Here is a 17,173-nt window from a genome sequence, read left to right on the forward strand (position 1 = left end):
TGAATGAAATAAAAATTAAATGTAAATGTAATTAATACATTAAAATAAAAATAAAAAGATAAAAAAAAACATCAAAATACAACTAATAAATGATATGATTAAATGTGCTAGGGACTAAAATTGAATTTTAATCTTACATATGGTTATAATCTAAAACTCATCTTTTTTAGGGATTAAAATGAAGTTTTCTATTAAAAGTTTAAGTGGAACATGTTGGAATTTACATTTAATATTAATAATAATAATAATATTTAATTCAATGTGTGAATGAAGAGTTCTTAACCGTTTATTGAAGTTGGTGCCATCTTGTACAAAGTGGCACTACATTGTGTTGGACATCGTAGGTTTTACATAAATCCAAGTTAGAATAGACGTTAGATATGCATAAAGAGGAATTTTCCCTTTCTTATTTTCTCATTATATCTTTGTCAAATTATGAGTCGTGTCTTGAGAATACGAAATATATAATGTTCTCTAGAGTCTGAAAATTGCAGTGTTTTGACTTCGAATTATAGATTGTTAAATCTTGAGAGATAGATGCATGTCAAACTATAAGCACAAGAGTAGAGACGAAATTTTATTTTTAGGACATTGCATATATGCAAGCCTTAATCTTTAAGTTTGTCCGTCTATATTACTTTATTTCTAGTTGTTTATATTAATTTTGTACACAATTAATGTTGTAACTTCTTTATGATTATTATTGTTGATATTTTTTTATTATTCTCATTCCAACAGACTAATAAAGAAAGCCTTTGATTATTATATACTTAAGGAATACAAGGTGAGAATTATCACAACGGAGCCAGTTCAGGGTTTCTGAGTAGAGAGATAGAACAGGTACATATATAAAACAACTCTTAAACATATATTTTACTCAAACTGTTTAAAGTGAACGGAACATCACTATTATATTGAACAAAAATCGATAAGTTGATTACTTAAGTGACATTGCGTTCACTTAGAACAATAATAATGTTAGATTAGAACATTTCCCAAATATAAAGATTCTATTAATAAGCTTGTGCTATAACTCATCTAAGTTGTAACCAAATAGTTATTGGTTTAATTAATAACTCGCCTTCATGCACGTGCATGAGCACGTGCAGAAGACATTTTTTGAATCACGGTATGCTACGTGCGACTTACACGTTTTAAATGTATTTATATGCGTGAATTGACAAAAGGAAAGTCAAATATTTGAAGTAAAAGAATAATCTTGAATCATGCTAGAAAAAAACCCCTCACAAACCAATAAAAGCAGCTGAATTCACATAATAAAATCGGTCTTTCAATTTTCATCTACATTCTATTGAATTTACATAAAAAATAGAGAAAATAATATTTAATAAACAACTGATTGAATACATTATTCCTAGCCCATTGTGAGACTAAGCTCACTCATCCCCCTTAGTGTATATAATATCTTTTATTAAAAAAAAAATCATTTGACAACAAATTTAATCACATTATTATGTGCATGCAAAATACTTTTTTTATAACCGACATTACATGTCTCTTAAGATGTTTTGAACGTGTTTAAAAATAGAGAAAATAATATTTAATGAACAACTGATTGAATAATATTATTGCCATATTGAATCACATTATTGCTAGCTTATTGTAAGGTACTGATTATTAAAAAAGAAAAAACTATACAAAAAATAATAATTAAAAAAAACATTGTGAAAATGACGAAAATACATCTGCCACATTTGATGCATTATTTTGGGTTGCTTTTGAAGTTTTTTGTTTGAGGGGCATTTTTGTCCAATTTTTTCGGTGAATCTTGTGACACCAAAAAACACTGTTCATTGGACCCTTGGCTTTATATATAAAGAAGATATCTCTTTTTTTTCTAGTGTTTAAAGAGTTTTCTAAGTGCAAATCACTACCTTATTGACTACCAAAGAAATCACATAACAATGTTGGTGCAAAGGATATGGGGAGCTGCGTAAAGTATAAAACAACATACACAGTTACACACCCCTTCTTAAAATCCCGCTTAGCGCCTTTTAGACCCCGCCTAGCACTGCCTTGCCTTAGCCTCGTCTAGGCGCTAAGCAACTGGATACTGCCCAAATTAATCCTCAGATACTTAAAAATTAAGAAACGTGTCTAAACTTGCCTAAGCATCCGTCTAATCCACATATGTGAGACTCAGCCCGCCATCCTACTAGTGCAATACGTTTTTGTAAAACTTTGATTAAACATTAACAAAAGAAAGAAGAAGAAAACAAAACTTAATTAATTTTTTCCAGCGGCGTATATCACGGTACAGTTGTCTTTTGTCACTTTGCTATCCCCTATCAGTGATAAACAATAATTGCATGTGCACGTCCACTGCTCAAGTAAAGCTTTTGTAGATAAATCACTGTTTACCAAAAATATTGCAAAAGTCTTCGGCGCAATAATCCATTGCATCTTGACATTGACCTTTTACAACAAGGCAATGTTTTCTGTTTAAAAGATGTTAGGGAATTCCTTTTTTTTTCGATAATATATTATAAATCAAAAGATATGATAGTTAATGGTTGAATTATTTCTTTAATTATTTAAAAAAAATACAACTATCAATCATCATATCACGTGATCTACAAAATATGATCTAATAAGATACTCTCTCTAACATCATCTTATTTGTATCTGTGTAAACAAGGCCATGTTAATTTGATGAGAAGTCAAAGTTAGGTTCGATGGAGACTTCTTTATTGATTTATATGTTATAATGTTATAGTTAGAACAAAAAATTATCAACAAATATTGTTCAAGAAATTGAAATTCTTAATTTCGTAACAAATTTTTGTCTCAGAATATGTACATGCTTGGAATTTCACCTTACAAAAGGCTTAGCAACTTTGTCAATTAAATTGTTTAAATAAGTGAATAGCAACAACGCTTGTATAATATATCACATATTATATAAAAAATGAATGTTTTGTGTACTTATCAACTCTTATATATGATAGAGTTCAATAACATGGCCTAAAACTTTAGTATTTCTAAACATTAAACTAAGCTTCATCATATCAAGTTTTCAAATATAAATAAGATGATCATGGGAATCACCCTTTTTTATTTCTTGAAGTATCATTTATCAATCGTGATCCTCTCTAATAAAATGAAAACTCGATAATGTCATATGATAATATGTAAGCATGAGTTTTTACTTAAATTTGTAATACAATACATGGAAGTTCATAATTAGAGCCGATCCGATTTTCTTTTTATATTTCTTAATTTTCTAATTACGCTTTTTATATTATTAATCAATAAACATGCCGTAAGTGGATATTTTGATTAAATCTCTCTTTCAAGATTATGTTAGATGATAGGTGGAGTTAACCTTAAGGGTAAGTAACTGCAAAATTTATTGGAATGTGATATTCACATACTCTCTTGATTTTCGACAATCAGATTCGAATGAATTGATGACGATCAAATCACATAAATTAACAATAACTGTGTGAGAAATAAATTGTGATATGTGGATAGTACACCCCCAATTCATTTCCACTTAATAAGGGCTTATTTAGAAGTGATTTAAAATGGCTGAAAATATTTTTCGTAAAAATGTTTTAGCACCAATTTTTAGTAAAAATACGAGTAAATCCTGGAAAAATACTTGAAGTACTTCATAAAAAAAGCAAATAACTGGTGCTCCATACAGGAACACTTTAAGTGTTTTTGGAACAAAAAACATTTTTCTAAAAGCATTTTTAATTATTTTTAAAGCAATTTCAAACAAATGATGTACCTTAAGATTTGTATTTTTTATTTTTTATTAAGTTATCCCCAGATTAGTTATATGTCGTGCATCTATCAAATCGAGAAATTTTTAGTTATGACGGAAATATAGATGGTACACTACATGTTTTTATGTAAGTGATGAAAAATTTAAAATTTTAATTTATTAAACTTTTAATACATATATCTCACAATTTATATAGAAACACATGATGTACCATATCATGTAACGGTCACGTTGAAAAATCTCTCTATCAAATCAACAGACGTCTGAAAACGATAAACACGTGCAACGTGTTAATACGCCCTGTGATCCCCATACAACCAAACCCAAAAAATCGTCACCTCTCTCCTTTTTTATAACGTCACCTCTCTCCTTTTTATGACGGCATCTCTCACCATTTTATATATCCGTTTGTGTCATCCTACTCACCAAAACCCCACGGTACTCCATTTTCATCTGCCATACAACAACAAAAATAACTCCCTCTCTCTCTCTCTCTCTCTCTCTCTCTCTCTCTCTCTAGAAGCTCACAGGAGTGAGAAGCAGCTGAGAAACTGCAACATGGCGGACCCGTCGTTGTCTTTGGCCATGTGGGCATGGATGCTCAGCTGGTTCACGCCCTCCTCGCTCTTCATCCTCCTCAACCTCATGATCGGCATCATAGTCCTCAGCTCCCGCTATGAGACCCACAAAAAACCTGAGCACCAACAACAACTGCAGCAGCAAGAAGAGCAACCCGGCCTGTTCAGCTCGCCTCAACTCGAACGAACCCCCTCACTCTTGGACCGGGTCCGGTCGATAAACTTCTCCCACTACAAATTCGAGCAACCGAATCCTGAAACCCATTACACGCCGCCACAACATGCAGATTTAGATAATTCGACCGGATCAAACCGGACTCCCTCACCCCTACTCGAACGAACTCCCTCGCTATTGGACCGGTTTCGGTCCATCAACTTTTCCCACTACCAATTTGAACAATCCACCAGCCCAGAAGTCCAATCCGGCGAATCAGCAGCACAACATCCTGGTTCGAGTCAGACAGACCGCAATAGTCCGGTCGGGTTAGCTAGGACACCCTCGCTCTTGGAGCGGCTCAAGTCGATGGATTTCCCATTCTACCGGCCCGCACATGCGGACCCAGAGAATAAAATTCATGAACCGGAAGCGTCCGAACATGAGGCCCACGATCCAAGTTCGAGTGAAGAAAACTTGGTTCATCGGAATAAGTCGAACTCGGGTAATGGCGCTCGGGTAAACCAGCATGAGAAGATAAAAAAGTCGGCCAGCGAGAACTCGCGGCTCCGAGGAGGGGTTGAAGGAAACAACAACGAAACGGACATTAGGCCAGCGACGCCGAGGGTGAAGAAAACGAGATCGTTTGGAGGACACGAAGCAGTTGACGCGAAAGCTAACGATTTCATAAACAAGTTTAAGCAGCAGCTGAGACAGCAAAGAGTTCAAGCAGCAGCTGAGACTGCAGAGGCTCGAATCAATTAAAAAAAGTAGCCAATAATAAGGTAGTGTTTTTCCTTTTAAAAAAAATAAAAAATAATTTATAGGTTTTTTTTGTTGTCTGTGAGACTCTGAGTTTGTGAATGTAATGGTATTTATTCAGTTTTGTGGATTATTTTGGGTCATGTGAATTAAGGATAATGCTTGTGTCCCATCGTCACTTGCTATTAATGAATTTTTATCGTTCAAATATTATAATTAGAACTGTTCGTAATCTTTATTATTATTTAAATATTATATTTACAAAAAAAATTATTCAATTTCGAGATCGTTTATTTTTCATACATATTAAACTAATTAACAGTTTAGTGACAAGTAACATCATATGATGAACCGTCTATTTGTTTTATGCATATGAATAACTAAATAATATTTAAATTGAATATTTTTTTCTCAGATATGATCTTTAGATGATGATAAAGATAATAAACGGTTTCAATTATGATGTCCGGACGATAAGGATATGTTAATCGTAAGTAGAGGGACAAATAATTTCCATATTAATTCTCCTTATATTAATTCTGATGATCCATCAATGGCTTAAGTTGGTATAATGAGTATTAATTTTATGAATGTATACATATATACTAATATTTGACTACAAAATTTTTTTAGAAAATGAGAAGGAGAGAGGGAGAGAACGTGGGGTGTGAGGTTTTTTTTTTCTTTAATATTGGAGGTATATTACCATCACCTGTAGGTGAGGTTTCAATAAAAAAAAAAAAATTTGGACATGTGAAATTACATTATTGCCTATCATTTTTTTTGTGTGATAGAAGACTAAGTAATATTTTAACCATTTTTTTGTTGACAAATACGATTTCATTAATTAATAAAGATAACTGGACATATATTTAAGTTGGTAGCTGATAGCAGTAAGGATGGGTTAATTATATATAATCGATGATGAAGGAATAATTTCCAAGGAAGAAGTCGTCGCAAGAATCTCAGTAATCTGACATGCATGAACATATTTATTTGTTTGAAAAAAGAAAGATATATTTTATATGTTGTTTAATATTTATATTTCTTCTTGAAAAAATTAAAAAAAAAAGCTTTCTTTTTTCGGTGTTCAAAGTGCCACAAATTCGTCAACCAAATTAATTAATTATTATTTCAAGAATGAATAATTTATTAATTATTACTCTTTACTAAAATAAATTATCGTTTTAGAAAGGTTAATTTTTTTAGTGAAATGATAGCGTTAGTAAGTTAAAAATTAGATTAGTCACCGGCGGAATTCGAACTCACGCCGTCATGTAAGGGCACAACAACTTTCCACCACTTGTTGTTTTAGAGAGGTTATTATTGTATCAATGAATGAATAATTTATTAATTTATTGTTAAATAAATATTATTACATTTAACAAGAATTTTTGTTTGTTCATTTATTACTATTATTATTTTTTAGCAAAAATACATATATCTTATAAAGCAACAATTATATGTATATGGCTTCAAACTTCTAAGAACTAGAAGATCAAATATTTTCAAAACATAATGCCCTTGAAGACAAATATACTTTAGAAGCATATTTTGAGAAATAGTTGAATTGAGAAAATAGAAGTTGTTTGAAAAAATAAAAGAAAATAGAAGTTGTTAAAAAAATAATTCTAAATATGTATTATGAATATTTATGTGTTAAGCTCTTTTATGTACCATGAATATCTATGTGTTATTTCTTTTACGTATTCACCATTATGAATTTATATATTCCCTCGGTCTTGAAAGATTTTAAGAAAATTTAATATCTTACGCATTTAATTAGCGAGGTTATTGAGTACACTGGCCCGGTTTTGAACTAAAATATTTATTATTTTTTCAAGATTATTACACTACTACAAAAGGACCCTATAGTGTCAGTTGTTGCGTCGGTTTAATATCATATAGTGGCGCACAAGAGAGTTGCGACACCCACTGAATATGACGTCGGATTTAGAAAGTCTGCGTCGCTTCTATATGCGACACGCATACTTAATGTCGCTTATAACCGACACACGTTTTAATAATTTTAAATACTGGCGTCGCTTTGAATAAAACAGTGTCGCTTTTAAGCGACATTAAGTATGCGTGTCGCATATAGAAGCGACACTAATTGATTTTTTTATATATTTTAAATCCTACGTCGGTTCTTAGCGACATATATTTTATTTTTTTAAATATTTTGAAACCCAGTGTCGGTTGTAAGCGACAGATTGATCGTCTTTATATTCACTCACCCGTATTCATCTTTTCCTCTTGCATTTATCTCATTCTCACGGTTCACAAACCTTCTCTCTCTCACCTTCCGAGTTCTTCCAAGTTCATTCTTCACAAAGGTAAATTTTTCTTGCTTGTAGTATTTTTATTTTCTCCTCTTATGTTTAATATTTTGATACAATTTATTGTTGTAGGGAATTTATTTGAGCTGGTTGAGTATATAAAGAATTGATCGACGACGGAATTCTTCTATAATTTAGGTTTCTATCACTAAATTCTTTAATTTTTAAATTGTATAATACACAAGTTTATTTATTTAAAAATTGTAATTTAAGTAGTTAGATAAATTTCTATTATTTTTGTTAAATTACTTCATATTTAGGTGAAATAATTAATTTTGTCACTTGAATTGTTATGAGAAAATAGAATGAATATTATCTATAAGCATTTATGTTAAATTAACAACATTAAATATAACTTAAACTTATAATATTGAGTAATTTAAGAATATATTATGTTAAATTAATTTTTTTTTCACTCTAATTGTTATTTTAATTTGTTGTTATTTTGATAATTTTTTGTTGTTATTTACTAGAATGGATTAGATGAGAATAATTTGAATTGTTATGAGAAAATGGAATGAATATTATTTATATGCATTTATGTTAAATTAACAATATTAAATATAACATAAACTTATAATATTGAGTAATGTAAGAATATATTATGTTAAATTAATTTTGTTCGCACTTTAATTGTTACTTTAATTTGTTGTTATTTTGATAATTTTTTGTTGTTATTTACTAGAATGGATTAGATGAGAATAATTTGAATTGTTATGAGAAAATGGAATGAATAATAATTATAAGCATTTATGTTAAATTAACAATCTTAAATATAACATAAAATTATAATATTTAGTTATATAAGAATATATTATATTAAATTAATTTTTTTTTGCAATTTGAATTGTTATGAGAAAATGGAATGAATAATATTTATAAGCATTTATGTTAAATTAACAATATTAAATATAACATAAACTTATAATATTTAGTAATGTAAAAATATATTATGTTAAATTAATTTTTTTTTTTTTTGCAATTTGAATGGTTATGAGAAAATGAAATGAATAATATTTATAAGCATGTATGTTAAATTAACAATATTAATATAACATAAACTTATCATTTTTAGTAATATAAGAATATATTATGTTAAATTAATTTTTTTTTACAATTTGAATTGTTATGAGAAAATGGAATGAATAATTTAAATAAGCATTTATGTTAAATTAACAATATTAAATATAACTTTTGCACTATAATTGTTATTTTAATTTATTGTTATTTTGTTAACTTTTGGTTGTTATTTACTAGAATGGATTAGATGAGCATAATTTTGATAACTTTTTGTTGTTATTTTAATTTGTTTTTACTACAATAGGTGTTGAAAATTAAAAGATTGCAATCGTGATCGTGATAGAGTTCGAGGGTTGAAAGATAGAAATTGAAAATTCTAATAGTTATGCCTACATGATAGGGATTGCAAGATTGTAGGCATCTTAGTGTCAGCGTAATATTTTACCCTCGTAAACTGGTAAAACATGGACAAGAGTTGGTTGACGATACCTCGAAATTTTGAAGCGTATACAGCTGGAATTAATTTGTTTTTGGATCAAGCAGTTGCAAATGGTGTTGGTCCTGATAAGTTTAGATGTCCTTGCAAAAGATGTTGTAATCGATATACTTTTGTTAGGAACACTATTATTGAACATCTCATATTGTATGATATGGATAAAGATTATAAAAATGCTTGCTGGCGACGTCATGGCGAGCAAAACATTGGAGAGCAAAATGTGGCAATTGGAGAAGAAGAAACAGGAGATGAGGTGATTGGTATGCATGACTTTCTTAATGATGTATTTGTCCAACCATTAACAGAAGAAGGTGTTGGGCCGTCTACTGAACCGTCTATTGGGGAAGGGCGTCCAGAAGAGGTGGAGACTTTTTTTAGGTTGCTTGAAGAAGCAGATCAAGATTTGTGGCCAGGGTGTAAGGAGTTTAAGAAATTAGAAGCAGTTGTAAGGCTGTATCAGATCAAGTGTTTAGCGGGAATGCCAGACGACATCTTCACAACTTTACTGGAGTTAATTAAAAGAATGTTGCCTGAAGGGGATTGTTTGCCTGAATCATGTTATAAGGCAAAAAAACTTATAAATGACTTGGGTCTTACGTATGTGAAAATTGATGCATGTCCCAATGATTGCATGATCTATTGGAAAGATACTTCGGATTTGACCGTGTGCTCGGTTTGTGGTGAATCAAGATATAAAGTTACCAACGCAGCGGATAGGTCGAGAAAAAAGATCGCAGCTAAGGTTATGTGGTATTTTCCTTTAAAACCAAGATTGCAACGATTTTTTATGTCGAAGCATACGGCTGAACATATGAGGTGGCATGCAATTGAATGTCCTAAAGATGAGTTTATGAGACATCCTTCAGATTCTCCAGCATGGAAGCATTTGGATAATTTATATCCGGATTTTGCGTCAGAAATTCGAAATGTTCGATTAGGGTTGGCCAGTGATGGATTTAATCCTTTTGGAAAAATGAGGAATGATCATAGCACATGGCCGGTGGTGCTTTCTGTTTACAATTTGCCGCCTTGGATGTGCATGAAGCAACCAAATTTGTTGTTGTCTATTTTAATACCAGGACCGCGCAGTCCTGGTAAAGAGATTGATGTATACATGCGTCCACTGATTGACGAGTTGAATGAGTTGTGGGAGGTGGGCACTCCAACTTATGATGCGTATTCCAACCAAAGTTTTATGATGAAGGCTGCTGTCTTATGGACTATAAGTGATTTTCCGGCTTATGGAATGTTGTCAGGATGGAGTACACATGGCTATAAAGCATGTCCACATTGCATGCATGATAAAGAATCCATTTACTTGCCGGCGAGTCGTAAAATTTGTTATATGGGGCATCGACGGTTTCTTGAAGATAATCATAGGTTTCGAAGGCAAACCACAGCTTTTAATGGTCGTCGTGAGCATCGTAGTGCACCAAGGCAGTGGACTGGTTTACAATGTCTTGAAGAACTTTGTACATTGAGATTTACTTTTGGAAAACCAAAGAAAAATGCTTCAGTCGGGCAACGCAGAAAAAGAACTTCGAGCAGTACAAGTGGTAACAGTCAGTGGAAGAAGAAATCTATTTTTTATGAACTACCTTATTGGAGGCATCTGTTGATTAGACACAATCTTGATGTTATGCATATCGAGAAGAATATATGTGACAGTCTGGTGGGAACATTGCTAGGTATAGAAAAGTCTAAAGATGGATTGGTTGCACGTGCAGATCTTGAAGTCTTGAACATAAGACGCAGTCAACACCCACGTAGAGAAGGAAATAGAACATTTCTACCTCCAGCTTTGTTCACGTTGAAAAGAGAAGAAAAAACTGCGTTTTGCAATGTGTTGTCTACTATTCGGGTCCCCGATGGATATTCATCAAATTTATCGCGATGTGTGCACGTGAATGAACGAAAAATACATGGGTTGAAAAGTCATGATTGCCATGTTTTAATGCAGCAGTTACTCCCGCTTGCAATACGCTCGGTTTTGCCTAAAGCTGTTACTATGATATTATTAGAGTTGAGTGCAATTTTCAGACAATTGTGTAGTAAGAAGGAGTCTGAGGAAGGATTCAAGGAACTGAGTTCAAGAATTGCCTTGACATTATGTCAACTTGAAAAAATATTTCCTCCTGCATTTTTTGATATAATGGTGCACCTTCCAGTTCACTTGGCAGATGAAGCAGCTCTTGCAGGGCCTGTTCCCTATAGATTGATGTATCCAATTGAACGGTAATTAATAATTTTTTATAAATTTTTTACAATTGTAGTCATAACTTTAATTTATAATTATTACAATTGTAGTCATAACTTTAATTTATAATTATAGGTATTTGCAAACGTTGAAGCGCAATGTTTGTAATAAAGGTCGTCCTGAAGGTTCTATGGCTGAAGCAAATTTGATGGATGAGTGCTTGTCCTTCTGTTCCATGTATCTTAGAGGTGTCGAGTCTCGTCGTAACCGTAGAGGCCGAAATGAAGATGGTATTGGACGTGGAGTGTCTGGTGGGTTATCAATTTTTGACTCCAAATGATGTTATATGGGTTCAGGAGAACATGTAGAGCTCGATCTAAATACTCTTGATCAATGCCATAGATATATTCTAAATAATTGTGATGAAGTGAACCTATTTAGAAGGTAATAACGTTTAATCACACGTTTTAATGTTTTATTGATTTTCTTAACTTTGAAAAATTAATTATCTAAATTTCGACATAATTGTGTAGCCAACATGAGGAATTCTTGAAAACTAAACATCGTCGAGAAAGGTTAACTATGCGCCAAATTAAGGAGCTAAGCAAGAAAGAATTTCCAGAATGGTTCAAGCAACATGTGAGTTGATATAACAATCACATTATTTATTTATTGTTTTGCATTTTAATTATAACATGTTATAGTTATTCTGTCAATTTTTATCTTCATACTTATTACAGATGAATTCAAGCTATCATGCTAATGACACGTTGATATCTGAAGACTTGCATTGGCTAGCTAATTATCCTAGTAGGGTTGTGAGTAGATATAAAAGTCACATTGTTCATGGATTTAGATTTCGTATAAAATCTGTGGATGATAAGCATAAGAATCAAAATTGTGGTGTCTTTGTACCTGCAAATGTTCCTGGAGCAATTGGGCAAGTGAATTGTTATGGCAGAGTTGTTGATATGTTCGAGGTTAAATATTGTGGTCCTACTGAGGCGGAAGATAGGGGTCGAGCTGTGATGTTATTTAAGTGCGAATGGGTTAATAGTGAAAGTCCACGAGGAATGAAGACCGATCAATATGGATTTACTATGGTGAATTTCAATCAATTGGGATTTAAAGAGGATCCTTTCATACTAGCATCACAAGCATTACAAGCATTTTATGTGGATGACACAATTGAAAAAGATTGGCACGTAGTTGTTCGAACTCAGCCGAGGGATTTGTTTGACGTACTAGAGGATAGTGATGCTATTGATGATTATGCCATATCGAATTTGGATGATCGAATTCTTGATAATGAAAATTTTCATACAAGGGTTGGCGTGGAAGAGACTCCTTTTCTTGAATTATTAGCGCTGCCTACCGAGTTCGTTAATCATGCCAATGTCGACGATGAGCTAACAGATGATGAAGGAGAATAAATATGTTAATTATTTTATGTATTAATTATCCTATCTTTCATTTCGTATGTTATGTTATCTTATTGTCAAAATTATATTTCTGTTTTTTTTATTAAGTATTAAATATAAGTTAAACCTTTTATTTTTAATATTGGGTTATAATTTTTTTTTTTTAAGCTTGTTTCCTGTCGCTTTTAACCGACGTCGGTTTAATTAAAATATTTTGGACGGCATTTTTCGCGGTTTTTTAATTCAGTTGGCGTCGGTTTTAACCGACGCAATGAAAGCTTATTTCGACGCAATGTCATTTTAGCGTCGGTTTGATCCGACGCAATATAAGCCTATTTCGACGCAATGTCAGTCTATTTCGACGCAAGTTAAAAACCTGTTGTGAATTATATGTATTAATGCGAAGAAAGGATGATTATTTTTTCTTATTTAAAGTTCACGAAATTTTTTGAGCTGTTAATTACACTATTTTTCTTTTTATTTAACAATTTTATACTTCTAAAAACTTTAACAATTTTATACACTAGTGGATATCCCAAAATCTTGTGTTATACTTAATGAAAGTATGAATAAACTATTTAAGTGTTAGTGAATGTATCGTTTTGATGGAATACGAACTCTACGAAACTAATTTCAACGATCGAACCGTCAAACATGTTTGTGTATACTTCGAGATCGCATACGCCAAAAATTAAAAAAAAAAAAACTTTCTGAGACACAGTAATGGGAAAAACTTATTCGACGGTTATTAACGAAAAATCACGATGTAACGGTTATTTTAACTCCGATTTTGATGATTTTTTATATGTACACTCCTTCACCCTATATGAATACGGTGAATGAATGCGATCTTCAATTTGAAATATTTACACTAGTGGATATCCCAAAATCTTGTGTTATACTTAATGAAAGTATGAATAAACTGTTTAAGTGTTAGTGAATGTATCGTTTTAATACAACAAATTATTTGCATAAGAAAAATTCATTTTAAACGAATAATGATAAGTTAAGATAGAATATTTGTGGTGAATTTAGAATATTTATCATAATATTTTATGAACTAGTTGGTCAATTATTTACAATAAAAATCAAAATTTTAAGGATATTATAAACCGAACAATGTTTGATCAAAAGTTTCAAAATTATAGATGTTTGATTAAAACAATTCAAATATAAGCCATCAATATCAAAATGTTCCTAAAATTATATTTGTGTTTTTATTAAGCATTATGTATAAGTTAAATTTTATATATTAAAATATTATAAGAAATAACCTTTTTTTATTTTAACTATTTTTTTTCTCCTGCGTTTCCATTTTTTCTTTTTTAGTTAAACTCTTTTTTTATTTTTTTGTTGGGCGGGAATTTTCCCCGTTTTTTTGCACGGGGAAATGGATCGGAAGAATTAGGGTGGAATTGGACGTGCGAAAGAAACGAAGCATCGAAATAATAAATAGTTGCATCGAAATAATAAGTAGTGGCGTCGGTTTTAATCGACGTAAATACTTATTATTTCGACACAACCACTTATTATTTCGACGCCTCGTATTATACGTCGGTTTAAACCGACGCAACCAGTTATTGTTTCGACGCAGGCATTTATTTCTATGCCTCGGTTCTTTCGCACGTCCAATTCCGAGGACACTGCAATTAATGTCTGTCAGAATAACGTCGGTTAAAACCGACGTCATTGTCCTCTATTTCGACGCTAGTTAGAAATGTCAGACTATAACGTCGGTTTTAAGCGACGCAATATGCCCATATTTCGACGCCTCGGTCACATTCGCACGTCCAATTCCGAGGCCACTGCAATTACTGTCTGTCAGAATAACGTCAGTTCAAATCGACGCAATTAGCCTATATTTCGACGCTATTTAAATCTGTCAGACCTAACGTCGTTTTGAAGCGAGGCAATGTTACCTTATTTCGACGCTAGTCAAAAATGTTGCAGAGGTGGTGTCGCTTTGAAGCGACGTAATAGTTGCATATTTCGACGCTAATTTTTTTGGCATATTTAAGGTTCTACGACCTATTTCCGTCTCTCTCATTTCACTCCCCATTTCACTCCCTTCACTCCCCATTTCACTCCCTTCACTCCCTTCACTCCTATTTCCGCACTTCTTCCTTTGGTTTCGCTATGGATAGTAGTTGTGATTCTCAACGTGATGAGGAACTTCATGTGGAAGAGGAGGAGGTCGAAGCTGGTTATTTTTCTACATTATTATTGGATTCGTTTTTTTTTTTTTTTTGTTTAATCTTCTATTATCCTTATAAACTAAAAGTTTACATCTGTTTCCAACTTTTTTGGTTTGTTTTAACTGTGGTTTTGTTATGAACAAGGAACTTCTCAACGGAGGCGAGGACCCTCAGTTCCCAAATGGACGAAACAGCTTTGTTCGTTTGATATGTCTGGAAAATGCGTTAGTGATAACTCTAGTGCATTTTCAAAATATGTGGCATCGGAGGTTAGAGACCACAGAATTCTCCCATTGGCGAAGCATTGGCGTAAGATTAAGGATGTAGATAAGGAAGCTTTTTGGAATAGAATTAAGGTATAGGTATTTATATTTTTATTAGAAAATAAAAGAATAATTCAATGATTGTTATAATATTTGACTTGGTTGATTTATTTATTTTTTATTTTTTATTTTATGGATGTAGGGAAATATTGTTTTTGAAGATGCTGATATACCAAGATTGCCTTTGATCCGCTTTATGACGCTTAAGGTTGCTGAGCATGCACATAAGGAGTACAGAAATAAGTTAAAAAAAAAATATTATACCAACAGAGCTGCAGAGGAGCATCCCCAGCCTCCTCCTGATGTGAATCCTACCCAGTGGGGTAATTTGTTGGCATACTGGAGTGGAGATAAAACAAAGGTAAACGATGTAGTTTATTTCGTTATAACTATAAATTTGTGTAATAATTTTTTTATTTTTATTTTCAGGAGGTTGCTGAAAAAAACAAGATTAATCGGCAAAAGAAAACAATGAACCATACTACTGGTACAAAATCTTTTGCAAGAAAGCGGCAAGAATATGTATGGATTGTACAATTTGAAGAAATGTTATTTTATATATTCTATAGTTATAAATTTTAATTTTAACGAGGTTAGCCTAAAATTGTTTGTGTGAAATTTTATTTTTGGTAAAGCGGAAGAAGCATGGGAAAGAAGCTGATCCTGTAACCTTTTTTCGTGAATGTCATACACGAAAAAATGAAGCTTGGATTGATGAAGAATCGGAGCGTACAGGGGTAATTTATTTTACTGTGTTGGTATTTCATTATTATTCAAATTTATTATCTATAGCTTATTGTTCTGTTTTACGATTGAATTTTTCTTTTTAAAAATTGTAATGCTAGGCAACAATGGAGAGCAATCTGCAAACTTTGATTCAGTCGGGGCAAGAGGATAATGAAGATCTTAGGACCCAAGTGTATGTTGACACAATGGGTCCTGAGAGGTATAATAGAGTCAGAGGATACGGTCATGAGGTGACTCCTGATATGGTGTCCTATGCATCTTCTTCGTCTTCTACATCAATTTCCTCCAAGAGGTCATCTAACAGTGCAATGGCATTGCTGATGACTCAAAATAATGAGTTGAAATTGAGGGACGAAAATAACAATAAACGGATTTCGGACCTAGAGAACAAGCAAGGTCAGTTGTTTGCGTGGCTTTTCCAAAGATTTCAGCCACAAGCACAACCACAACCACCGTTTAGCCCGGGAACCCAACAGTCAGGCCAGAGTCAGCCTCCTCCTCCTCAACAGTCGGGTCAAAGTCAGCCGCCCCTTGCATATCCTTATGCTGGCTATAATCAGCAACCTCCGTATCCTATGTATCCGCTGCCTATGCAGCCCACGCCATACATGCAGCAGCCGCCTATGCCATACATGCAGCAGCCTCCCATGCCTTACATGCAGGAGCCGCCTTATCAAGTGCCAGTATATCGACCCGAGATGGCTGCGCCTTGTCCTGAATTTCCAGCTGGGGGGTTTGCTGAAATGCTTGCGGGTGTTGGATCTGATGTGGACTTGTCGAGGATGTTGGCATCAAATATAGGACCTCAAGGGCGAGAAGGATCTGTGCCACGTTCAGGCGCAGATTCGGTTCCGTAGTTTATTTGGTTCGCTTTCTTGTCGGTTAAATATGACACTTTAATCGTTCTATCTTTTTTGTTTTTTATGTTATGTTTGTAATGTCGGATTTAGTAGTTGTTATGACGGATGGGTTTTTGTATATTTTGACATTATTTTTATTGTTAATTATTTTCATTAATGTATGGACAATATTGTGTATGTTGGCACTATTTTTTTTAATTATTTTTATTAATGTTTTTTTTTTACCTTGAAATTAATTAATATAATTATATAAAAATTTTCTGTTACAATGAATCGAAGAAGAATGCGATTTGTGTGTTTTTTTTATTATTATTAACAAAGGTGGTG

At 32.6% G+C, this 17,173-nt stretch overlaps 3 protein-coding genes across 3 annotated transcripts; all 3 read left to right on the forward strand.

Moving 5' to 3' along the window:
• Positions 1 to 3,991: 3,991 nt before the first annotated feature.
• LOC103416217 (pathogen-associated molecular patterns-induced protein A70-like) lies at positions 3,992 to 5,464 on the forward strand. Its single transcript, XM_029088613.2, has one exon. It carries the CDS (start codon positions 4,130 to 4,132, stop codon positions 5,249 to 5,251), a length of 1,122 nt encoding a protein of 373 aa, XP_028944446.2. The 5' UTR covers positions 3,992 to 4,129; the 3' UTR covers positions 5,252 to 5,464.
• Positions 5,465 to 9,071: 3,607 nt separating this feature from the next.
• LOC114822664 (uncharacterized) lies at positions 9,072 to 12,733 on the forward strand. The gene is made up of 5 exons (XM_029097537.2): positions 9,072 to 11,338; positions 11,436 to 11,611; positions 11,657 to 11,744; positions 11,834 to 11,939; positions 12,041 to 12,733. Exons 1-5 carry the CDS (start codon positions 9,072 to 9,074, stop codon positions 12,731 to 12,733), a joined length of 3,330 nt encoding a protein of 1,109 aa, XP_028953370.2.
• A 2,124-nt stretch (positions 12,734 to 14,857) lies between these two features.
• On the forward strand, positions 14,858 to 16,843 carry LOC139190709 (uncharacterized). Its single transcript, XM_070811142.1, has 6 exons — positions 14,858 to 14,924; positions 15,061 to 15,272; positions 15,382 to 15,600; positions 15,669 to 15,761; positions 15,875 to 15,976; positions 16,085 to 16,843. The coding sequence occupies exons 1-6, from the start codon at positions 14,858 to 14,860 to the stop codon at positions 16,841 to 16,843; spliced, it is 1,452 nt and encodes a 483-aa protein (XP_070667243.1).
• The last annotated feature ends 330 nt before the right edge of the window (positions 16,844 to 17,173 follow it).

The sequence above is a fragment of the Malus domestica genome, chromosome 02 (assembly GCF_042453785.1).
Source record: "Malus domestica chromosome 02, GDT2T_hap1".
NCBI lineage: Eukaryota > Viridiplantae > Streptophyta > Magnoliopsida > Rosales > Rosaceae > Malus > Malus domestica.

Coding starts and splice junctions, on each gene's coding strand:
- LOC103416217 (XM_029088613.2), top strand. CDS start 4,130: ATGACGGCATCTCTCACCATTTTATATATCCGTTTGTGTCATCCTACT.
- LOC114822664 (XM_029097537.2), top strand. CDS start 9,072: ATGGACAAGAGTTGGTTGACGATACCTCGAAATTTTGAAGCGTATACA. Junction 11,339..11,435: donor TTGATGTATCCAATTGAACG/GTAATTAATAAT, acceptor TTATAATTATAG/GTATTTGCAAACGTTGAAGC. Junction 11,612..11,656: donor TATTGGACGTGGAGTGTCTG/GTGGGTTATCAA, acceptor ATATGGGTTCAG/GAGAACATGTAGAGCTCGAT.
- LOC139190709 (XM_070811142.1), top strand. CDS start 14,858: ATGGATAGTAGTTGTGATTCTCAACGTGATGAGGAACTTCATGTGGAA. Junction 14,925..15,060: donor AGAGGAGGAGGTCGAAGCTG/GTTATTTTTCTA, acceptor GTTATGAACAAG/GAACTTCTCAACGGAGGCGA. Junction 15,601..15,668: donor GGAGTGGAGATAAAACAAAG/GTAAACGATGTA, acceptor TTTTATTTTCAG/GAGGTTGCTGAAAAAAACAA.